At 40.1% G+C, this 25,109-nt stretch overlaps 2 protein-coding genes across 3 annotated transcripts in view; one reads left to right on the forward strand and one right to left on the reverse strand.

The window, feature by feature from the left end:
- Positions 1-14,409, reverse strand: part of ibtk (inhibitor of Bruton agammaglobulinemia tyrosine kinase) — a 33,440-nt gene extending 19,031 nt beyond the window's left edge. For both annotated transcript variants that reach the window (XM_063879432.1, XM_063879431.1), the window contains exons 1-12: positions 14,251-14,409; positions 12,530-13,422; positions 12,223-12,319; positions 11,074-11,198; positions 7,910-8,020; positions 6,967-7,137; positions 5,996-6,113; positions 5,255-5,435; positions 3,005-3,128; positions 2,152-2,329; positions 1,816-1,969; positions 506-890 (exon numbers count right to left, since the gene is read on the reverse strand). In XM_063879432.1, coding sequence (XP_063735502.1) covers positions 506-890; positions 1,816-1,969; positions 2,152-2,329; positions 3,005-3,128; positions 5,255-5,435; positions 5,996-6,113; positions 6,967-7,137; positions 7,910-8,020; positions 11,074-11,198; positions 12,223-12,319; positions 12,530-12,853 — 1,968 coding nt within the window. In that variant the 5' untranslated portion in view covers positions 12,854-13,422; positions 14,251-14,409. The remainder of the gene's footprint in view (positions 1-505; positions 891-1,815; positions 1,970-2,151; positions 2,330-3,004; positions 3,129-5,254; positions 5,436-5,995; positions 6,114-6,966; positions 7,138-7,909; positions 8,021-11,073; positions 11,199-12,222; positions 12,320-12,529; positions 13,423-14,250) is intronic.
- A 2,651-nt stretch (positions 14,410-17,060) lies between these two features.
- Positions 17,061-19,144, forward strand: tpbgb (trophoblast glycoprotein b). The gene has a single exon (XM_063878713.1). The coding sequence runs from the start codon at positions 17,474-17,476 to the stop codon at positions 18,611-18,613; it is 1,140 nt and encodes a 379-aa protein (XP_063734783.1). The 5' UTR covers positions 17,061-17,473; the 3' UTR covers positions 18,614-19,144.
- Positions 19,145-25,109: the final 5,965 nt, after the last annotated feature.

The raw sequence follows: 25,109 nt of genomic DNA on the forward strand, positions 1-25,109 counted from the left end.
CTGGCAAGGGCAGCAAGAAAAACCACAGCTGAGTCAGAGGCTCAGTTATTGCAGGCTAATGCAAATGTTTTGTTTCGATTCAAGTAATAATACACAACAAATTAGGCCGACAAAATACCAACAAAAATAAGGTATGTTTGTCCAATACATTTTCTGTGAATTAAATATGATAATTAAACATTTTGGGGAGTTTAAAAACAACATTTCTTTGATAAACAAAACATTTCATTGCATACTAATATATTTTATTAGTTGATGATTATAGATGCATTAATGACTTTATTGCTTTAATGGTGCAGCTGGTAAATGCAAAGCTGGTTTTATGTATTTATATACGTTTTATATATAAATACATATTGCTGGGTAGTTTGTACACATTTTTATAATAATAATAAATCTGCAAGGCAACTAGTTAATAAAGCCGTCGCTTACATTTATTAGAGTAAAAACTACAATTTGGTTTGTAGTACAAGTTATAAACCATTCTCTTTTTTCTTTTCCTCACCTGCTTTTGTCCCGTCAGGAACCCGGAGACCCTCGGCCGGGCCCCGTGCACCATCAGCTCACAGGAGTCCATGTAGATGAAGTGCAGGACGTACTCCAGCATGTCCGCTGGGATCTTCTCCAAAAGGATAAGATCGCAGCCCACAGCATCCTCGCTCTTCCTCACTTCTCCGTCGAGCACCTCATCGTCCTCGCAGTGCTCGGACATGAACAGCTTCCGGAAGAACTCGGACCTCATGGACAGGATGTACTTGTGGGCGGCGAAGGTGCGGTCGCCGGCCTGAAGCGTCACATCGTGGATGCTGTCCATTTCGTCCGCCTCGTCAAAGAGGCTCCGGAAGTGTTGGGAGAAGGAGGACGGAGAGACGCAGGGAATCTCATACAAGCTGGATAAAAGACAGAGGCGGGTATCAATGTACAGGAAACACTTAAGAGATGAAAGATAACTATTTGGGATTTAGAAATTTAAATCAAACACAAAAGGGTAACCTTTTTCAGTGATAATTTAACTGATGGCAGAATATATTTTTTAAAAAGCCTACAGTATTTAAATACAAAGAACAAATGTAAATAGAGCACAGACCTTTTCAAAAACAAGATTATACAAATTTGCCAGCAAATGCTTAGAAATATTAAAGCAATACTTGGTTAAAAGCAGTCATTAATAGAAAGAATAACAAATAATGAAGTGGAATGCTATTGTACTGGTTCCAATAAAACAGTGTGTGCTTTAAGCAATATCTAAAAATAAATAAAATGAGCCTCGACTAAATACTATTTATAGACCCTTTTTTGCCTTATGTCCAACTGGCTAAATGTAGCAACATTACATTTAATGAGTGGTAAGTCATTACTAAGTCGGTAGGCAGACAAAGCTTTAAAAAGCATGTTTTGCATCTATTAGAAATGATTTGTAGTTATCTCTAAATGCTCTTTAGCCATTTACTATTTAGCCGTTTAAACTTAAAAGGGTTTTTACCTCATTGTGGAAAATAAAAAGCATGTTTCATGTTGTAGTTATATTGCACACAAGGATCAACATGGGGAATGCAAAAAGATAATTATCAATGTTTTTTTTATTAATCAACAAGTTCATAGAGGAGGAGAAAAAGCACATTTTCCACGAATCACCTAACCACTGTATTATTATTATTTATTAAATCACCTCATAATGATTTTGTGAGTTATTAGAGTTAGAACACCAGGTTCACACAAATGTATTTAAGATTCTTTTTGGTGTTTTTAGGTTTTCTACAGACTTGTATAGACAGAACATGAGGACACCATTAGTATTCAAGGCAGACATCCCACCTTGTTTTGGGGTCTGACTGAAGTATTCCAAAGTTGCGGCCCTTAGAGTCCATGGTGATGCTGACGGCTCTGTGGACATACGGGAGTTTCTCCAGGCGGATTCTCTCATACCAGGTCCCGGCATCAGAGTGGCCACAGACCTCCACACTGCCCTCTGATCACAAGAAGCATATAAATAACATTTTAAATGAACAATACTTAAAGACTAACAACATTGGTTTTATGATTACTTTTAACCATTCCCTTTTTAATGGTTTTAATCAATAAATAAACCTTTTCAAAAGCTACATTTGCTAAACATTATGATATAACGCACTTCGTTCCTAAATTCCTCACCTTTTTTCTCCTCGTACTTTTTATATTCTCCAGCCCACACGCCACTGAAGCCCTCCCCCTCCTGAGTCACAAACATCATGCCGTTCTTGCTGAGAGCGATGTCCGACATGAAGACCTGGCGCCCATACGCCCACCGGCACTGTCTCACCGAGCTGCCAGAGGACCGCCAGCAGAACACCTGATAGAGAAAAGGGGATCGGAGGAATTGGAGGAATTTAAGGAAGGTACACAGACAGGTCTTAGTCACAATGGAAATCTATAGAACCCGGTATGGGCTAGTTCTGCTTTGAGATTGTATAACTATATTATATATTATTGTCTCTGATGCGCCATAGGTTAGATAACAGGGGAAGTAAAAATAACATGTTATACATCCTGCTGCAGTTTCTGAATGTCAGCACATGGGAGAAGTAAGACTAAAAGCGATCTAGAGGTGAAAATGATAGGCATGTTATACATTAATTCAATAAATATGTCAATAAAAATGAATTAAAATACAGAATAATATTTCTTTATTATTCATTGAATAAATAAAATGTCTTTAAACTACTGCCTGCAAACTGTATTTAAAAAATAGATTTCTTTAATTTTATTTAAAATTATTAATAAATCTACATTTCAAAAGACTAATCTAACTTAAAAAATGAAGCCACCATATCACAGTTTCATTGAGATCCTTCTGTTTCCACACACCAATAATAAGTGAGGGCAATAGCAGACCAACTCAAAATGTCACTAGCAGGACACGCTGTTGTGGAACTTCAAAATCAAAGCCCCCTAAATGCTAAAGACGAGCTGTGTTCACTCTCAGTCTGGAGAAGTGAATTGATCACACTCCTTTGAATGCTCTTACCCTTCCAGCTTCATCTAACGCCAGGATGACCACCTTCTCTCCTCCTCCCTCATTCAGGATCTGAGGAACCACGCGGTGGTCCAGACAGCCGCCGCTGACCAGGACCTTCCTGATGTTCAGCTGCCTGAAGGAGACGAATCAAAATCAACGATCAGAGAAAGAAGTGTCACATTTGAAGCATATGTTTAATATAGTTTATACATTTTTTTGTTTTTCTTAGAAGATGCCTCTTTAATTATAAGGGCTGATCATCTAAACATCAGCCTTAAGGTAAATCCAATGTTGGGTCATCCCTCTTTAACAGACCCGTATGCACTACAAACACTATGCAAATCAGAGTTAAAGATTACAGTTTCCAGTTTTCTATCTGCTGCCATTCAAATGAGGTCTGGTTAGAATAGCGGAGGTGATGCAGAAAAGGACAGTTCCTCGGGTATCAAACAAGTCTATAAGCAGGGGTGCACATAACTGGTACGCACGCGCAACAAAAATCAGGAATGCGTAATGCCACGTGTGTTACTACACGCCTTTGCGTACTTGACTGATCTCATCTAACCTTACACATGTGGCTTGTCAAATACTGTCAGAGATACCCAAAAAGCAACAGACATTAAGCAGCTTCTTTGGCGTTCTGCCACCTACAAAGAAATGCCAACCAGAGCTGAAGAAAATAAGACTTTTTTCTGAAAAGTGGCTCCAAGATGTGCAGTGGCTTGAAGCTAGTGATGAGCGCACTCAAATGTGGTGCAAGATTTGCATAAAGCTAAACACGCATGTCCCATGTCTTCCTATTCTGAGGATGTTCCTTTACTGAAGCGGCTAGTCGTAAATGTCAGAGGTGCATATCATTCACGTGAAGGGGACACACTGGTCATGCACAGCATCGCTCACACCATCAGCGGGGAGTTACGAGCCAAGTTGCAGTCTGCTGAATTTTGGGGGCTGCTTTTTGATGGATCTGAGGACATCACAAAAACTTAGCAGGAAATCGTTTACCCTTCTGTGTCCAGCAACGGAGAGTTTACCTCCGATTTTATTGGACTGATTGAACTGGGTGCTGACCGAACCGCTCAGGCTATAACAGACGGACTTGTGAGACTTTTCCAGGACACAGGCTTGGATGACTGGACAACAAAGTTGTGGACATTTAATCGCTCTGTGGTCAGGCTGCTGCAGTTTTATTTAGAAAAAAGGTGGTGCAAAAAAAACTGCTGCACTGAAGAAGCTGTGTGAAGAAAAGGGGATCTCCTTTGTGAAACTGGGTACGTTTCATAATATCAGATGGTCTGCATGGAGGCATGAAATACTGTTAAAAATATCAAGAGTATTGCCAGTCATTAAAATGCAACTGGCTACGAGTGATAACAGTGACTTGCAGCGTATCTGCACAGAGCCTTTTCAGTGCTTTCTGTCAAACATGCTTGACATTGGCAACATTTTGAGGACCACATCCATTAGGTTTCAGAAGGAAATGCTGACCATTGGAAAATGTAAGGATGAACTCATGGTGGCCATTGGACAGTTCTGCTTAATGGTGAAGGCCACAGGGCACACACTGTTTCTAATGCTGATGCTGACAGAGACAAGACAAACTTACTCAGGGGATTAATTCAAGAGTTTGAAATCAGATATGACTCCCTGAAGTCATGTGATCATTTCTTAGTATTTGATCCTTCAACATGGCCTCAGGAAATGCAAGACCTCCACAGCTTTGGAAACAACAGTTTGCAGCATTCTAAAGAAATATGAGACCACCAAGTTGCAACTTGACAAAGACACCACTGTGACAGAATGGATGCGCTTAAAGCAGGGAGGAAGACAGTGGGGGCGACACTGAGGAGGACAGTAAGGAAGACTGCACTTATTAAGACCACGCTATATATGGGGCGAGTACCAAACCCCATCTCCTGGTACTCACCTGAGTAACTCACTAAAAAAGCTATGTGCACCCCTGTCTATGAGCATGAAAAAGTATAGAGAGTTGACAACAAGGGAAACAGAATAACCATTATTTTGTTAGTAAGATATAAATGCTGAAAATAAATGTGCCCAACATCAATGAAGTATGTTTGTTTCTTTTCATTTGAACCAGTTTGTAAAAGGTTTTGCTTGGATTACATCTGCAAAATAACTGCAAGGGAAAAATATGTTGAACTTGTGAAGTCAGTTTTTTTAAGCAAATGCAATCTTAAAGGCCGTTTAAGTCTTAAGTATTTTTCTCAGTGTAATAAAGGGTGGTTTCAGTCTTACCTGGAAGCCATTTTCTTGCACTGGTAGTCGGCCAACAGGTAGACATCGCCCTTCTCAGTCACAACTACTGTCGCTCCATCACAGGCTGCTGCCATCGCTATGGTGACATCCTTGTGGTGCAGGGCAGAAACCTGCCGGGGGGCTGTCACACACTTCTCCCCGTTAGGATCCAGCAAGTAACCTGGAGATCAACACACAATAAGACAGAAAAATAAGCTTTACTTTAGCATTTCTTGGTGACCATACACTGTGTGTGTGTGTGTGTGTGTGTGTGTGTGTGTGTGTGTGTGTGTGTGTGTGTGTGTGTGTGTGTGTGTGTGTGTGTGTGTGTGTGTGTGTGTGTGTGTGTTCAAACAGGGCTTTTAACCAGGGAGAATCTAAAGTAGAAGTTATAGCTACACATTTGGGGGAAAAACGACTTGAATTGTCTGTTGAAACTAAAACACTAAATAAACTCTCTCCAGCCAGAATCAGCACAACAGAAAAGTAAGTCCGGTCATCAGGGGCAGATCAAAGCCGCTTCCCAACTTCTCTGACGTACTGACGCTGTTGACATGCTTGTATGATAAAAAATATTATCTTTATCTGTGTTTTTTGCTGGCAAGGTTAGACTTTAGTCTGCCAGCGGGTGTTGGTCTCGCTTTTGTCTGCACAATGTTCCTGTCCAGTCACATTCAGTATCTGACCGGCCATTTTCTCTGCTAACACTGGCTCTGCTGACATTTCACTGTTGAGACTCACCCAGCTGGCCTCCATTGAGTCCCATTGTGTAGACGGCCTCCCTGGTCCACAGCACCGTGTGGAACCTTCCTGCTGCGACTCCGATCACGGTCCTGCCTCTCAGCATCTTGGAGAACACCTACATGTACAAACACAGCATATCACAGGGACATTTAAACTACAGTATACACGTTTAGGAGTCTTCTACACATAAAGTATCAATAATTATGACGTGCTAGTTCAAGGGGTGGCGATACATCAAAAATACTCAGTTATTCCACGTCTCAAGCAGGGAACAAAGCTTGAATTGAGCCAAAGAAGAGTTTCATTATTTTGATACCAGTAATGGTAATAAAAGATGCTAGCCTCATCTTGAATGACTTGTTTGTGTACAAGTAAGCTTTACGGTAAAAGAGAGGATAAGAACTGACTTCAAAATGAAAGTGACACTCTAGTGAAGGTGATTACTATTTCACATTTTAAAATAAATCACTCCATCCATAATGAATAAAAGAAATGTGAAAAAATAAGTAAAACAATTCATAACTTAAATCGTGCTAATAATTTGTCAAAACTACATTTCAAAAGACCAAAATGACAGAACACCATCTCCCAGTGAGAATAAAAAACATCCTGTTTTCAGACATCAACTGTACAAAGCGACGACAGCAGAAAATGAAATTTCATGTGGAAATGTTTAAATTAAAGCCCTCTTACTAGTCACAAACGAGTTGTGGTTCTCCAAATTTAGATCTGTTTACCAGAATGATGACGCTGGCATGAGGTGGAGAAAAAAAACTGTTTTTATTTTAGAGAAATCAGGAATGTTCAATAGACATGTTTACAGCGGCACAGCCTTACAATAGCATAGTAATGATAAGCCGCTTTGCCTTGGCTTTAGTGTTTCCAAAAGAAACCTGCATCATATAAAACACATCGAAGAAGTTCCCTACGTCCATCACAGACAATGCACGTTACCCTTTACCTCTTACCTGTTTGGGGACATGAGCCGAGGCAGGAGGGGGAGCCAGACCCAGCTGGTGGAAGGAGTTGAGGCCAAACGTGTAAATGTAGCCTTCTTCTGTCAGCACCACCGTGTGGTCTTTAGCCGCCGCCACCTGGGAGCAGTGGTGGGACATCAGACCCTCCACCATGCGAGGAACCTGTGGAAAGGACACGAGGAGAATAAAATAAGAAATATAACAGTGTGAAGCAATGTAAAACAGCCCATGTTCAATGCTCCATTTGGGTTTGAAGAATGCTGAGCTCCCTCTACATTTACTAATGAAAATATCACAGGGCTGACCTTTTAACAGTGGGGAAATTCCCCGTGTACAACATCGCCATATTCATAAAAATGTGCGGCTCATTCTAACGGTACCGTCTCAGCAGGAGCTCTGTTGTTTTCTGATCTGCTTAAGTCATTTGCTGGAAAGGCTAATATAATAGGACAAGTCTGTACTTTTCTTACTGTACCAAATCTCTTAAGAAGACCAAAACCAACAAAGGATGTTTCCTGCAGACAAGTATTGTCTTTGTATAAAAGCCTGATTTATTCAATTCCTCTCTGTAAATAAAACCGCATTTTATTTTGTATAAAATCACCAAATTTGTCATAGCTGTGCCACACACACTACCATCATAGAGCTTATAATGGCCTTTTTAGTTCAGATTTTATGAGATGTTTTAATCAAAATACTTGTTTTTTTATTGAGTTCCTTGACAGTCATGGTGTCGTACTGAACAGCAGTATTTTAAGAAAGTATACTTCCAATTGTCAGATTTGGTGGCAAACGGTGCAAAGCGGTGATCAGAAATGCTTTTTGTTGAGGTTAAACATTATATTTTTAAGAATTATGGACTGATTAGCAGTATGTTTAAATACATGGCAGATCTTGCTATACCAGTATATAGCCTTACTGCACCAGGTCTCACCAGGTAAGTCTGTTCATCTCCATGTCCGAGTCGTCCCCCCAGCCCGTGGCCACAGGTGAACACCTGACCTTTCTGAGACAGGAACACTGAGTGGAACTTACACAGGACCACCTGCAGGGAGGAGAGGAGGGTAAACATCAACATACATGTCATTTTTCTGTTGATGCTGTGATGGTATATGTGTTGCACGGTGCACCGATACTAGAAAGGAATCACGATAACCTGCCGTTAAAAACGCAACGATTCCCCCATTTCATTAGTATCGGTACTTTAAGAATGACATGGGGGCAAACACATGTTTAGGATTCTTAACAGGCTTTGTTCATCAGGATTGTCGACATATATAAAACACCTCTTTTATAACTTTAAATATTGTAATTTTAGATATTTTACATCACCACCGCTTGAAGTTAGACGCATCATGTTTGGCATGATGTTGTTAAGTAGTCTCATTCAGCCACTTGTTCGCGTTCAGTTTTTATTCGCCAGTGGGGGGTTTCAACTATGTACTGTATTTTATGTCGTAGAACAAAACATGTAAGCTTGCGTTAACTAAAACACGTAAACAAATTAAAATGTTGAATTTAAGACAGGGGAAGCATGTGGTATTTATTGATTTTATATTTCATGATTTGTTGTAGTTTTTTTGTAGAGGAGCATTGGGCACCTTTTCTTAAATGTGTTGTAAGTGTTGCTTTAATTGCACAATGGATATCTTGTCTTGAATCTGCAAACAAAATCTACCTACGGGTAAAAATAAGCAACCAGAAGGAAACCAGAAGTGGTCAAAGGCTATCTAAAAAATGGATTTTAGGACTCATTCCTGCACCACTCTTTTGTATTTATAACCACTATATGACCTTTTATAAAGGAGAAAAAAACAGGGTCTGAAGTTCGTGCGGTTTAAGGCTCTTGTCCTCACCATGTTGCCCTGATAGTGAGCAGAGGCTGCGATGCAACTCTTTCCATGTGCCTGGGCCAAGCCCTCTTGTAGTGATAGTAAAACACTATGCCAATAAAGGCTAGGGCACAAGTGGAAAAGCAAACATCATTATTAATACATTGCTACCCCTCAAGCTTTCAATAGGGCGAGGGGATGTTTCCCAAAGTATGACATTGATGTGGACACTCACGCACACACCGGGGTAGTTCATTTAATTAAAAACATGTCATTGTGGAATTAATATTTAACCTCTGGCACCTGCTGGGTTGGGATATGGAGACAAAGACTAAACGCAGCACCACTGGGTCATTGTGTGGTCAGGAAATCGGATCCATCTGTCCCCCCACCAGGCTTTATGAAATTACACTGCATGACAAGTCTTGAATGACATTTAAAAAAAAAATTCAAACATGGGATTTCTTCTGTAAATACCAGTAATACAATGACATGAACCAAAGCGTCACCATTCCTTAACGAATACAAAAAATGTATTAAAAAAACAATCGTTAAGAAGGGATTAAAATGACATCTAACACAGTCGTTACTTAATGGAGGCATCTGGTGTGTGAGCACACGACTGATGGGAGTCACATTGGGGCCATTAGCTTTATTAATCACATTAAGAGCATATATATAAAAAAAAGCATGAAATCGTAGCCATGCTGGCACAGAGCCACTCGACAAAGTCACAAATGAAGACTACACATGAGACGAACACGATCGAACTCTGTTTGACTCAGGAAAAAAAAGAAATTTAGTTTGACTGACACTCATAACTTCCGCAGAGCTCTAATATTTACCATTTCAAAATTCCATACTGGCCCAGATTCAGATCTCCAAACGTATCTGTAGATTTTTTCTGGCCATATTTTACTGTTGAGTATAGACAACTAGTAGTTTATTATGTTATTATTGTTATTTTAAAACCTAAGGGTGGAATATTAGGAAAATACTAATACTAATTATTTTTGGCTGATATTGCAATTACGATTGAGAAGGGATTGTTCGTTTTTGCATCATTATATCATTATCGTAGAAAAATACTTTAAATGATCATGGTGTGTTTTTTTAAAAAGGATCTGCAACAAATGAATGTTTTTTTATATCAGTATAATTGATTTGTAGGCTGGGATATCCCTGCAACTTCACAATACGTTGTATCCATGATCCAATTTCGATATCACTTTGATTAATCGAGCAGCCCTGTTTACATCCAACTGTTAGCTTAGAGACAGAATGTTACATGCACGCTATTATGACTTTACTACAGTGTTTCTGACGTTGCATATATCTTACAATTGCTACCTTCCCACAAAGTTTGCATCCAGCTCTCTTTTGCAGTGGAACTCCTGAGCCAAACTGGAGCCTTAGCATTGAACCATTGTGGATTTTTTTTACCATATTCCTAAAAATAATGTCCACCGTCTAACATAATGCAAAAGCTCGCTCTGGCCCACACTTTCTCAAACTGTGGTAGCCTATACTTTTTGGATGTGCTGAAACTCTGAGCCAAACAGGGCATAGTACATAAAAGGATTCAGTAAATGGAAGTCAGGAAACATGTGTACTTTTCCATACTATTCTTCTTTTACTTCTACAATTATGATCATTAAATATGACTCAAGGGGAAAGGGACCGCATTCAAACATACGTCTCCAATCTTTATGAACCCTCAAAGCCTTTACATATTAAACTTCACACAGAGACGGAGGCTGCCATAGAAGTTGCCACCTACTCAGAGAGACTAACATTCACACACACTCACACAGGCACTCAAATATGCCTTCGGGATCAATTACCGACCATCCGATTGGAAGACAACCACATTAACTCACAGCCGCCATCAAATCAAATATTGTTCTTGCCTTAGAAAACTTATAATAAAAAAAAATCCCAAGAAAGTAATCAATATTTCTACATCTGTGGTTGGGCCAGCATTAGCATTGCTTGGAATGAGAATTACAAATAGTGATTAACCCTGAAAAGAACGCTATGTAATACAGGACTCTGGGGAGCGAGTGTTTTGCTGGTTCACCCAGGTGAATTGGCCCTTTTCTTTTTTTTTTTTATGCAACACGTTGGCTCAGAGTTGAAGCATGAGGCCATTACTGATGTGACACATAAGGAGTGGGGTTCTCAGGGTAGGGAAGCCCTTGGCAGTAGGAAAACACTTTCTTACCCCCTGAGAGGGAGGACAGCAACAGTGTGTTGTTAGGCCTACCTGCTTAATGTAAACCCCGGTCCGGGCAAACACATCCACCAGCTCAGGGTGCTGCCGGCTCTCCTGATTACCATGGCCCAGACTGAAATTAGTATTGTTTCCCCATGTGTATACTTCAGTCGGGTCTGTAATGAGGAAGAAAAGACACAATTACAGGCTCAGCCACAACACTGCCTCTACATGCAGCTTGGTTTAACCAGTGGTCTTTTTTTTACCAACAAGGCAACTTAAAGTTCTTTATATATATTATACAAAAAAGAAATACACGTATGGCATTTAAAAGCAATGTACAAAGTTAATATAGAAGGCATAAATAAGACAAAATACACTCATTTGATGATACAGAAACATGTCCCGTTGATCCTAAGTGGACTTTATCCTTTTCTATAACAAAAAAAAAACAAATCATAGAGGCTAGAAAGACTTGTGATGAGGCACAGGGAGAATCAAATCCCAAGCATGTACACGTGTGAGATACACAAGTAAACAGAATGAATCACTGCCATGTTAATGAGCCGGCTGACTCTTGACTAATAGTTTCATCAGCAATGTCGGATAGATGTACAAACACATCTACAAATAAGCTTCTTTGTAATGAGGAGAATGACTATGATGAAAGCTACAGGTCCAAATGTGTTGGGTCTCAGAACCGATGTGTTCTGTATTCAACAACTGTTGCTGTAGTTTATATTTCTTTACACTTGTTTCTGCACCTTGGATAATTATATAAAGTTGAGCCAGATATGCACGCAGAAGTCCGCAACTTTTCCTAAACCCTTTCATTTTCCCTCCCTGTGACCTTATAATACAAGAATGGGAGGGCAGGAGAAAAGATGACGGTTATATTTTGTATTGAGGTTGGAAAAAAATATAAATAAAAATGTGATTATCTGTCATGGCTTTAGGCCTCAGCACACCACATTTGTATCTTAGGTTCTCCTGGGTCTACTTTATTTTATATTTATGAACTCAATATATATTATTCCACTTTCATTCCGTGTTACTATATGAATGTTCATTATATGCAAATGTAGAAATTGGGTAAATTAAGTGAATTGTATATATTTTATGCAATATTTCAGTAACTTGCAATTCAAAAAAGGGGAATAGACAAACCAAATGTGAAAAAAAGTCCTCAGCTTTTCTTACCGGTGTTTTTGAACACTACATGAGCTGGACGGTCCTTCATTGTAAGGTCTAGAACAGAGAGGCCCTCCTTGTCCTGTGTGGAGAGAAGTCCTCCATGCTGAAGCAATGTAAAGAAAAAGAAGATCATTGAAATTAAGTCGAAAATCTTAAAAATAAGCAAAAATATAATCTTATTTCATTCCTTTTATGCATTTTCTTTCCCATACTGTTGAATTACATGACTTGTTACTACAATGGACTACTTAAATTGGAACACCTTGCACAGCTTGAGAGCCCATTTGTTTAATGGTCCATGTTATTTACATACCTTGACCAGAGATATGAGACAGTGGATATGTCCGTAGAAGGCGCTGCGATGCACAGCCGTCCAGCCAGACTCCTTATCCTTCGCCATGGGGTCAGCACTCTTACTCTCCAGCAGCCACTCCAGCAGGATCTTCTTTCCCAGGGAGGATGCAAGGTGCAGGGCAGTGCGACCAAAGGCATCCCGCAAGGTGGCTGCATTGTAGCAGTGTGAGCTCAAGAACGCCCTCAGCTGCCCCTCAGAGCCGCCGGTCAAAGCCGCAACCACCTCGTCTGCATGCTGCTGTGAGCGGCATTTAGGGGTGCAGTCCTGCACCGCTAGACTCATCCTGACCACCACCAAAGCCGTGAACCCTACTCTCTACTGTCCAACAAAGTCCCCCTGAGAGCCCACCACCCACAATAGCAAAATAACTTCAAAAACAAGACCATACGATGTAACAAATCAAAAACACTGTCACTAAAATAATGTACTATAGCTGCTCTCCGAGAAGAAAAAATATACGAAAAAAGATGTGTCAATGAAAGGTGGAGATGGTTTTGAGTGCTAGAATTGTGCTTGTGTTGGGGTTCCACTGCACCCTAGCGACCCCCAGAACCTCCCTGTGACTTGTTTCAGTCCACCATCTCGACCAAGAGTTGAACACAAACTAAGGTGCTTGCAGCATTCAATGGCATCGAGAATATAATAAATACAAAACCTCTTGTGCTTTTCATACAAAAATGTACAATTCAATGTTTGCAAAAATAAAGACTCTTAATAATTTACAAAAGGCAACAACTTCAACAACCCTCTGACTTTCTCTCACAGCAGTCCATCAAACTTGAGGGGAAAGGCCTCCTTTCCCCCCAAAATTCTCACTTTCCTTTTCAAAACGCCATAATTGTAGAGTGCACCTGAAGAAGAAAACGTGAGAGTCATCAGAGAAACAATGACATACATTTACCCTTTGTGTACAAGTAAACTGCTAAACAAGTGCAGCTTTGGTTGCAGGATGCAATAAATAGATGGTCCCAAAACTACAAGGGCAAAGGTCAAAGCTAGTTTAGCCCACAGGCTTCCAAAGCACACATCCGCTGAGTTTACATGTTTTGCTAGATAGCTATTTGACAACGCTGTGCAAATCAGATTGGGACAAAATAAACGAAAATTGCCAAAAATCGAATATTTGGCATATTGGTAATATTATTGTAAAGAATGTGCACTTGCATAGATAAGAGGGGGGGCTCCTTATGTTGCCTAAACAGCAGTATTATGTAACAGCTACGTTATTCGAGTTAGCAATAGCTTGTTTCCAATTCGGCTGCACCCCATAACCCCACTGTTGGTTTCTGCGTAACACAACCGTGGTATTTAAGATACTGTGAGGCTTTTTCTTTATTAGCAAAGAGAAAAAGTTTATATTTCCCACTTTACTCAACTGCTAGCAGGCTGTGGCACGGACAGCTTAATACTTCACCCAAGTATTAGCTCATAGTGCCCAAGCTGGATAACGCTACAAGTCACATTATAACAGTATAAGTTGAAATGCATTTACAAATCTGACCAGTTACTACAGCTGACATAGGCAAAAGCGTCTATAAATAGGTAACGTTATGTTTGTCAAGTGTGTTAGCTAGCATTAGCTGATTGTAACTTGGCAGCTAGCTTGACTGACACATCACCGAAAGCTAGCGTCAGTGAGCTGTTATGATATGGATAACTAATATCGTATAATTCCTTACCTTCCGCTAGTTAAAGAAGAAAAAGGACATGGAGAAAGTTGCATCAACGACGTAAATCCACTGTGTCATTACTAGAAATAATAGAATATAGTGCGTTTTTTATCACTGACGCTAGTTCTGACAGCACTGATAGCCTGAAATCCTGCAGGTTACGTAAAAACCTTCTTTAATATCGAGACTTCCCATTGGTCGGGAAGTGTGCATCCCAGTTTCCTATTGGTTGACATGTTTAGGGCATTAGCTGATCAGTGTGCCGTTTCTGTAGCCATGACGTGATAGGATATTTGTATTTTGTAAAATAAGCATAATAATTAAAGACTTATTACAAAACATATATTTTTTAAATGTGTCTGTATTTTTCTATTTGCGTGTGTGTGTTTCCTCAATTGTATTTGATTGCTCTAGTTTTTCATGTTCTACTTTTTTACATTTATGATTTGAAAAGAGAAATCAATAATGAATATATTATAGAAAAAAATTAAACAAAATTGATACAATTATTAGAAACAAAAAGTGTTCATCAAAAATACTATACCATTTAAGTTCATCTTAAATGGTACAAGATTTAAACACTCTTAATGATTAGTTTACAGAACTTGAGGATTGTTTTCATTCATTATTCAGGATCAGAATCAAGTTTATTGCCAGTTACGTTTACACATACATGAAATTTGCTTTGGTGTTTTGTGATGTGAACATAAACAATCTAAAAAAATGTCTTAAAAGTCTCTTGTAAAATTGACTTTAAGAAATCTTGCTTGGTTGCAAACAAGTGCAAGAGTTGTTTTAGAATAATGTATTCACAAGAAAGACAGAATAATGGTTAGTTCTTTTATAGAGAAAAAACTAACTTGATATTCCACATAAAATCTATTTTATGGGCAACGGTGGAGGTAAAAAGCTTACAGACTCTCATTATGTCAGTCCCCAAAGTTCCAACAGATAGACTTCAGATGGAGTATCATTTTCAGCCTTGATCCAGGTTTCATGGAATTACTCAGATGATCGTCTCATTCACCCCTGCTAAGAATAGGAAGGGGTCGAATGAGGGTAAAGCTAGGGTTACACTGGGATCTACACTGGGGGGGCTTCCAAATATGAGATATTGATGAGCATGTCCACCCTCACCATTCATGCATGAACACAGCAACAGTTCTTATCCAGCAGACAACTACAGGGTTACAGCAACTCCAGTCATTACTTAAGGAGGTTAAGGACATTTCAAGGTTTACCAAAAAAAAAAGGTTAACTTTTCTCCATCATTATTTTGTTTTGGAAATGATCACTAGTCAAATGTAAGTACATTTACTAAAGTACAGTTACACACATATGACGGAATATGTTAGGAAGTCCCTTTATACTACTACTCAAATACAATTCAAACTTTTAAAAAATGATTTTTCACACACAAAGCATAAACAAATAGTCAATTGATCGATTCACAAAATTTCAGAATTTGTTTGTATTTATAGTTAAACTCATTAGACTGCTGTGTTCTGTGTTTATGGAGTTAAAAGTTAACGTGATAAATCTTTCAAAATCCTTCCCCCCTTCAATGTTTTGGGTTGGGTGAAGACTCATAATTCTCAAAAGGGATTCTGTCTTTCAGAAGTAAATGATGGGTCCATAGATGTGACACTATCAAAGGATCAGATGATAAATGTGATTCCTCTGAGAGTTTCTTTTTGGCTTCTTGAGTCAAAGTCAAAGTCCACTTTATTGTCAAAATTTCCACATGTGTTATACATACAGAACATTTAAATACCGTTTCTGGCAGTCCCACAGTGCAAATATAAACAAGAACATATCACATAAAAAGATAAGAGCCCTAGAAAAAAAGGGGGGGAGTAAAAAGGGGTATAGAAAAAAAACTAGGCCATGTGTATTTTTTACGCAGTGTGTTCTGTACAACTAGATCCCGTATGAGATCTTATGAAAGGCCTAATTAATCAAACTGCAGTTCTCTCAGGAATCACAACACTTTACATTCCTTTATATCAATCAACCAGTGGTTGGGAGTAAATGTAGTTAGATTTGACATAAGATTTAATTCCGAAACAATTACTGAGAATGCGTATGTTTTGTAATTACAATCTGCTCCAACAAAATTAAAATTAAAAGTGTGAGCAAAAAATGTTGAGCAATGTTGGTTGTTTAAACTCAGACTGTATTTAACTTGATGTTTTTTGGACTATTCCAAATGTAATACCTATTTGTTTTTTCTACAAGTAAATACTTCGAGAGCAAAAGCAACCAGCATTTTATCAAATGATGAGGTAATTAAAAATAATTACTTGTTACATTTATAGCTGGGTAACTAGTAATCTTTTAAAAGTAACATTACCCACACTGCAAACACCATTATGTAATAAAATCTTATTTCCTGTGATAATAGGTATGTGGTTGGTAATGATTTAATATTGAATTGCAACAAAACATCACGTTCTTTAAATGTCTAATGAGAACACATATATGTTCTTACATTGTGTTATAGTCTGCACATAGTGAGGTTGAATTGTTCGTCACCGGAGCTCCCTCTGGGACCCCTAGAGGTCCCTGGTCCCCAAGACACCGGCGCAGTTTCTGCAGCAGTAGAACTAATATGCTATGGGTCATCTGAGGAAATAAGTAATAATTTTTACAATTATATCTTAAGCTACTAAAGTAATTTACATATAAAAAACCTTGTGTGTCATCATCGTGAGAGGAACATTAAATCGAAGTCAGAACGAAACTTGTAAAAGGTTCAGTTCACCCCCCTTTTCTGGAAAATGGTATGCTCCCTCCTTCCAATGGTTTGCACTGTGATGCTGTGTTTGGTCTTTCCCTCTAGACTCCCGACGTTTAGGAGAGCAGCGAGCTGAAAGTAGTAATACATGGCACCTTTGGGAGACAAGGAGGAGGATTGTCTTTTTCAGAACCAGCAGTCTGAGTAAGTTATTTGCCGATTAGATTGTTTTGCCGGGACTAGAAAAAGAGACACGCGAAGAGGGAAAGCCTCGAAGTTTGCAAGCCCATATCACCTTTATGGAAACGTAGATTTATCCCACACAAGGATGGTTTGGGGGTAGTTATATGGAGTCTGAGTTGGAACTGGGAGCCGTTTTCGAAAGGATAAAGCCGGGAGACACATTCGAAAAACTTTCCCAGGGGGTGGGAGCGTTGGATTGTTGCAAAGTAATTTTAACGCACGGTCGGTGCACACTTATTTGTGCAATCCAAGATGCGCCTGTTGAGCACGACGTGTGGACGCGACCGCGGAGAAATCCAAGGAAGCACACACATGTGGGTGATGATGCATTTTCTCTTCCTCCTCGCAGCCGTCCTGTCCTGTCACGGCTGTCCTGAAAAATGCTTGTGCTTCTCCCAAACTGTGAAGTGCCAAAACCAGGACTTGGACGCGATTCCGCATTCTTTAGCGGCCAACACCAAATGCCTGTTCGTCACAGGAAACAACATTTCCCATATCGGTGTGGAATCTTTTCCAACAAGCCTCGAAATGTTAACAGATCTCTATCTCAGTGGGAATCAGATGGAGACTGTGGATGCTATGGTATTTGACAACTTACCTAACCTTGTGCGGTTGGACCTGAGCAACAACGATATCCAGACTTTTAGTGCAAGAGCATTCCCTCTTGAAAATAAAGTGCAGCTCTTGAACCTCAGCAGGTCTTTCCAAAACCACTCCTCCATGGATGTGCTGCAAAGCGTCCTAGAGAGTGGAAACCTCGTCCAGCTGACGGAGTTGGACCTGTCCAACAACGACCTTGTGATTCTTCCCAATGATATATTCGCCAGCCTCTCCAGCCTGGTCACCCTCAGCCTGCAGAACAGCTCCATCCTCTCTATTCAGAATGGGACGCTGAGGGCTCCCCCGCTTCGCCAACTTGACCTGAGAGACAACAACCTGAGGGATCTTCCCGCCACCTCCATGGAGGAGTTAAACCTCAAGCCCACTCTCCGTATCCGGCTGTCGGGGAACCCGTGGCGATGCGACTGCTTCATCGACGACATGCTGCTGTGGCTGAAGAACTCCACTCAGGTCGTCGACGTGCACAACCTGACCTGCGCTGACCCCGAGGCCCTGAGAAGCCAGCCACTCCTGCAGGTGGAGCAGTCCCGGCTGAAGTGTTCTGGCGACATGGAAGGCGTGCTGGAGACTTCTTATGTCTTCTTGGGGCTGGTGCTGGCCCTGATTGGTGTCATATTCCTGCTGGTGCTCTACCTGAACAGAAAAGGCATCAAGCGTTGGATGTACAACATCCGGGACGCTTGTAGGGACCACATGGAGGGGTACCATTACAGGTATGAGATAAACTCTGACCCGCGGTTGGCCAACCTAAGCATCAATTCTGATGTGTGAGCGAGGACGGGACACTGTCTGGGAGCCCACAGTGAGATATTGAATGACTTGTACTGTTACAATTTGCATGAAAGTCTTCCTCCCCTTCACCCCCTTCCCCCCATGATGCTATTCAGATTTGTCATTTGTCATAATTAACCCCAATCTCAATCTGCATTGAACCACTGCCGCATGTCCAATACAAGTGGCTGGCAGCTGTGATGTCTACTCTTGTGTAAACATTGCATGGACAATGAATTGTGGCAAAAAGATTTTTTTTCAGAGTTGTTCTATTTTTACTTTTCCAAAAGGATAAACATATGCAGTACTTTTTTTAAGTGGAAGAAAACGCATATTGCATCCCTTTCTCATTATGCCTCTCTCGCTGCAGAGAAATGCTCTACTGCTTGTTTATGAGTTTGTTCTTTTTAATATGTGACTTTGTGATATACAGTATGCCTACTTTTTGAATGATTATAGTGCACATTGCATAGATTTTGGATTTAGTAGGTAGATGTAATAGCTCTTTTTCTGTGAAGATATTCGGATAAATAAAATGCCTCTGGATTGCTGGCATCTGTTTTGACTAAGAACCTTCAATTAAAAAAAAAAATAGGAGTGTTTTGTTTTTTAGGAGCATTTGGCTTACTGTAGGAGACACTTATTCCATCCTGAGGCAGTACAACTAACATGATCCATCGCTGTAGCCGTGGAGTCAACATCTGGAGGGATTAAATCTGACCCCCTGCTCCCCTAACCCTAGAAAAATAATTAGCTTGCCTTTTTATAAACACCAGCATAAAAGTGACTAAAACATATCATTTAAACTGGCAAACTATACAGTAAGCCCTTTGTGATCAGCCCGTTGTTAGTTCTTAACCAGGAAATGGAAAGAAACACATGGTAAATGTTTGCAATGGTAGGCAAAATCTTCAGGTAACCTCCGAACTTGGTAGATATATTTTCCTTATATTTAGAAATATAGATATAAAAAGCAATTTGTAGGTTATAAATTGTCACCGATTATTGTTACATGATATATTCCATATTTCTACTGTGCGAAAGTAACTGTTTATTTTTACCTCCATGTCACTACAGCATATAATGGACAAAATACACACCGTACAACTTAATCTTAGATCCAGCATATTCCATATTGATACATTTTCTTATTGTTTCATACTGCTGTTTGTGTTTTCCTATCATAGCACAGCAATTATTTCACAGTAAATCTTACCCCAGTTGTCAATGCTATTTATACTGTACTACAGTTTAAGCAATAATTCATTCATTACAACTTGCTGCAGCAGGAAAGTCAAATCAAGAAGTAGAATAGAGGGCATACTGTCTGAATCTAAATGAGCTTCCATCTGTGGGTCCATAGGTGATGAGGGTAGCAAACTTTTATCTCCGATCCAATTTGCTTCCTGCTGTGAGTCTGATAAAAAATCCTTGGCTCCCGGCTAATTCCCCCAAATATTGTGAGCTGCGGTAAGTGGGTAGGTTTCACATTCAGCAGCCTCTACCAGTAGACTCCAGCATAAAGCAGTTTAAATGAACACCAGCTGAAAAAACTTGGGAGAAAAATGGTGTATGCCATTTCTTGGCACATGCAAATTAAGGCAAAGTGAACCCGTGGGGCGCGCAGAGGTATTATGGAAATGAGCTCAAGCAGCTTTTCATGTTACCCTGTTTTAGTGGAATTTGAATCTTTGGGGGAAAAAAAGTGTTTCCTATAGCGGTTATTTCTGTATTCCAGTATATTCCTTTGAAGGGTATAGCATGCATGTTGCTGTCTAGCAGTCTAAATTAATGAAGATGTTTGTTGTGTCTGCACAATGACCTTCCTTGGCCCTTTTTGAAGAACACCTGGAAAGATAATGATTTCCCTATCCTTTTAGTTCTCGCTCTTTTGCACATAACCATCTCTAAAAAAAACTGTCCTCACAGCCTGCAGCTTCTTGTAATTTGTGTGGCAGCATGACTCCTGCAGAGTTCACAGGCGTGCAATAACATGGCATATTTTTGTATTTCAGTATGAGAATCCTTCATTCATCTTTCATCAGCGGATCTGTCTGATTACGTTGCTCGACGTGCGGAAGAGAAGCGCTGTGTAACACTCTGTGTCTGGTCCGCTGCTCTGGCTGGTTTTAATAATCCTACATTTCTCCCGGCAAACACAGCAGCCGCTCCACTGTCTCTGTGGGCTATAGACGTGCCGTCACACCTTCAGCTTCACACTTCCTGCCTGGAAAATGTCTTTGTCTAGAGACGTTTATTTTCAGAAACAGCCATTTGCCAATCTTTGTGGAAAGGAGGAGTGTGTGGTTGTCTGTAATATATTCTTCAAGGTTTGTGTTCAACAGGATCATTATTTTCATCGGCAATGAAGCGAGTGCTCCCCCTTTTTAATCAAAAATATATACTTTTGCTTTTATCTGTAGTGCTACTTATCAATCTAGATTGTTTGGGTGAGTGCTGAAGATATAAGGACATTTCCGCATTCTTTGTAATATTATTGAACTAGATGGCATTTGGCTTGTGAAGCTCGAAGTGACAAAAAAACAAACATTAATGTCTCTTTCCAGAAAATATGACCCGATTACTCAAGTTCATACACAGAGCTTGTTGTGAGCAGATTTATGAAGAATTTACTTTTCACCAAACTACATCCAACAAGTTGGACGAAGGTAGCGTTTATCTACTCATGGTCGAAAGACATGGGGGTTGGAGGGTAGAAAGAAAATTGTTCCTAGATTACATTAAACTGCTCACAACTAAGTATGTGTTTTTATCTTGAGTTACCAAGTCATGATTTTTGCGAAAAGAAATGCTGTTGAGTTTTTCCCATGTATTTTTTTGAGCACTTGGAGCACAACAAGTCAAGTGCCATCTAGTTTGTTACATTGGACAGAAGGCACTTAGCTAGCTAGCAAGCTATCAATGTTACTGTTGAGCTAGCAACATTATTGCTTCAGCAGTATAACAAATTACTACAGACTGTTCAATTAACCCGATACAATTAATGGAGGCTTCTTTTAGACACAAGTAAAGTAGTACATTCATTAGTATTATAATAGTATTATTATTAAATGTATTTGTTTAGTGATGTGTTCACCAGAGCAACCAAAATAGCGGTTGGTTGTGTATTCCAATATGTAGCAAGATGCCGACCATTGCTAAAAGTGTTCTTGCGTAATGCATTAAGTCATTTTTTTCACTTTCAGAAAACAGAAAATGATGTCCTTTTTTAAAGGTGTGTTTCTTATACTTTTGATAGACATAACCTTCATATCTGGCTTTCATATGGCCTTGTAAGATTAAGATTGTGCAGGTAGATTTCAGCCTATTAATCGGTTACAAGCAGTCGTTTCCTGACTGGTGATTTTCTGATAGTTGCAGGTTCATTTTGGAAATGGATGGTCTCACTTCACACTAAATTCCCCAATGCAAGGCATCCTTACCTCTTTGTCCCAGGAGAAGCGTACAGGTGCAGGCGACTGCTTATAACCTAATGTATCCACAGAGACTGTCAGTGAGTCCTCCTCACACACTCTGCAGATTCATATTAACGAGTGATTTTGCCCAGCCACGCCTCGGGCCACGCTTGGCAGAGCAGGTGTAATTACAGTGAGGAAAAAAGAGAGAAGCACGAGAGCTAGAGAGTGAATGGTTGAGGGGGAAGAAGAATGAGTGTTAGAGAGTGCTCTGTGTTTAAACACCTTCCCTGGATCACTCAGTGGCCTCTTTGTTCTTGTTAACACTCGTCTCCAAACAGCTTCAACGTCTAAATAGCCAGTCATTGACTTGGGGTGTGAGCCAGCGAGGCAGCAGTGTGTCTCGGGCAGCTCCCTGGGTCCTTCGCTGTCTGTTAGGCCAGAAGCAGAACTGCTGTTAGTTTTGCCTCATACAGGCTTTGTCGCAGACCCTGTAGTTGTCAATGTTCGTCCTCCTCAAGTGTGTTGTATATCTTACACTGAGGCCTGACTATGATATGATTACTTTTATTGCACAGATACCTTTTTTTGAACCAAAGTTTCTGTACCAATATTCCAGGTAGATTTTTAAAAATCTTTTATTAAAGGGATAGTCAAGATGGTTTTAAGTGGGTTGTATGATACCTATTCAGTGTCAGCTATCTACTGACAGTAGATGGCGTTCAGCATGCCCCTAGCTGGACAGGAGTTATGCACTTATGGATGGATTTGATATAACCTATACTGTATAGTACACTGATGGTCAATTGGAGGCCTTAATAATTGAATGTGTAAATGTGGTTTATTACTTATACTCGGGGTTTTAAGAGATATTGAGAGTTATTTTTCAATTCTATCCCATATTTACATTTAATGGTTGAGTCTTTTAGCAAAACATGTTTTCCTTGTGTGACTATCTGTAAAATATCCCCAAAAAAGGGGATTTTGGTGTGGAAAAAAAACCTAGCGACTTTCTAGGATCTATCTCACTATATTCTGAAAACTCACAATTTTGGAGCCCCATTTTCACTCCAGCTAAATACATATCACCGTCCATCTCACAGAGCAAGGCTTCAGTCAATTATGTTAAAATCTTTCATGTTATCTGTGGCTCTAACTGGGACACTTTTTTCCCCTGTCCTTGGACTTTAAAGCATTGCTTCCTTCAAGCAGTTGATGTACTACCCTGGGGAGGAGTGCTGTCTTCAGTATAAAAGGACAAAAGCATAATCCATTTGCTGCTGTTCCTTGACCCGAGGAGGCTTGTTTAAGGGTATGAGATGGATCAGTATAGCTTAAATATAAACACGACTACATAGATGAAACAACAACAAGCTAATCATAACCCTCAAAATTAAAATATATTTGGAGTTTAATCAGTCAATACGATCAGAAGGAATGAACACAGCAAATAGCTCTTTCAAGGTGGCTAGTAATAATTATATTAACATTGACATGAAAAGTCTCAACCAAAAATGTAATGGTAAAACCCAGGGGGTCTCCAAACATGTTCAGAGGTGCCCTTTTATTGGAATGCCGTTTATTCGTTTCATTTTATTTTTACCTGGGCCAAACTATGTAAAGGGTTATCTGCACGCCTTGCTCCGGCCAGGAACAAAATATTAATTAAAATATAAAGGAATCCAAGAAATGTAAAGAGCATTTTAACCTACAAACAAGAAAGCATAACATAACAGCAATTATGATTTCTAACTGTCTTAACTTATAATAACACTATTTTAATAGCAATTTCATGGCCCCAAGTCCTATTGTCCAGTTGCTATTATCACACAGGTATGCGGTGAGAATGATCATACACAGACGCATGCTAAAATATTTTCCAATGAATTAGTCCATTTAATAATCAATTTAGTTTGTGGTTTGTTGAATATGTTACGATACCAGGGTTTCCAATTGCCAGTCTTGTTTGGGTGTAGCACGGTTGGTCTGTTAGCATCAGGGTCTGCACTAGTTACTTTACGCTAACAGACAGAGATGCTAACAGTGCTACAAGTGCTAACAGACCAACAGAGCTACAAAAGCTAACAGACCCAGATGCTAACAGACCAACAGAGCTACAAATGCTAACAAACCCAGATGATACAGAGCTACCAAAAGCTAACAGACCCAGATGCTCACAAACCCTAATGCTAACAGACCAACAGAGCTACAAAAGCAAACAGACCTCGGTGGTAACAGACCAACAGAGCTACCAAAGCTAACAGACCCTGATGCTAACAGACCTACAATGCTTGATCAACACTGGCAATTTGAAACCTGGTATGGTAATAATTTCAATAAATTACAAACTAAATTGCATCAACGAACAAACACTCTCACCACCTACCTGTGTTACAATGGATATTAATGACCGTAGTGACCAAAATGTTAATGCAAGATAAATCTAAAGAAAAGAAAATGACAGGTGTAATAAGATAGATAGAATCGGAGGATGAAACCCTCTTTATTAGTCACATGCATGAGCACACACAGTGAAATTGGTCCTCTGCATTTAACCCATCCTAGTACTAGGAGCAGTGGGCAGCTATCGTGCAGCGCCCGGGGAGCAATGGGGAGGGGGGATTGGAGGTGTCCGGTGCCTTGCTCAAGGGCACCACAGCAGGGCCTAGGAGGTGAACTGGGACTTCTCCAAGTAGCAGTCCACTTTCCATATTTCAAGTCTGTTCGGGGACTTGAACCGGCGACCCTACGATTCCCAGTCCAAGCCCCTACTGACTGAGCCACTGCTGGACTAATAAGTAGGCTAAGAGACCTAATTGCACACAGCCTGCCTTCAAAACCTGATTATCAGTGGGACCCTGTCCAACCCACACTGGCCCCATAATACTGCACACACAGCCATTGCTCGCTGCTCACAACCGTGTTTGTTGAGCCACATTTAATATGCCAGTGCACTTTCCTAGTGTGGAGAGACAGACTGGCAGGTTATCAGATTGCCAGAGTACCGTAATTACATTCACAGCACTGCACTGGTCGGCCGCTTCACAAACACCTGGCAAGCTGCCCCGGCCACTGACCTT

This window comes from Eleginops maclovinus, chromosome 3, assembly GCF_036324505.1.
Source record: "Eleginops maclovinus isolate JMC-PN-2008 ecotype Puerto Natales chromosome 3, JC_Emac_rtc_rv5, whole genome shotgun sequence".
Taxonomy (NCBI): Eukaryota; Metazoa; Chordata; class Actinopteri; order Perciformes; family Eleginopidae; genus Eleginops; species Eleginops maclovinus.

Bases quoted from the DNA above. Each gene is read 5' to 3' on its own strand.
- tpbgb (XM_063878713.1), top strand. From the start codon at position 17,474: ATGCGCCTGTTGAGCACGACGTGTGGACGCGACCGCGGAGAAATCCAA.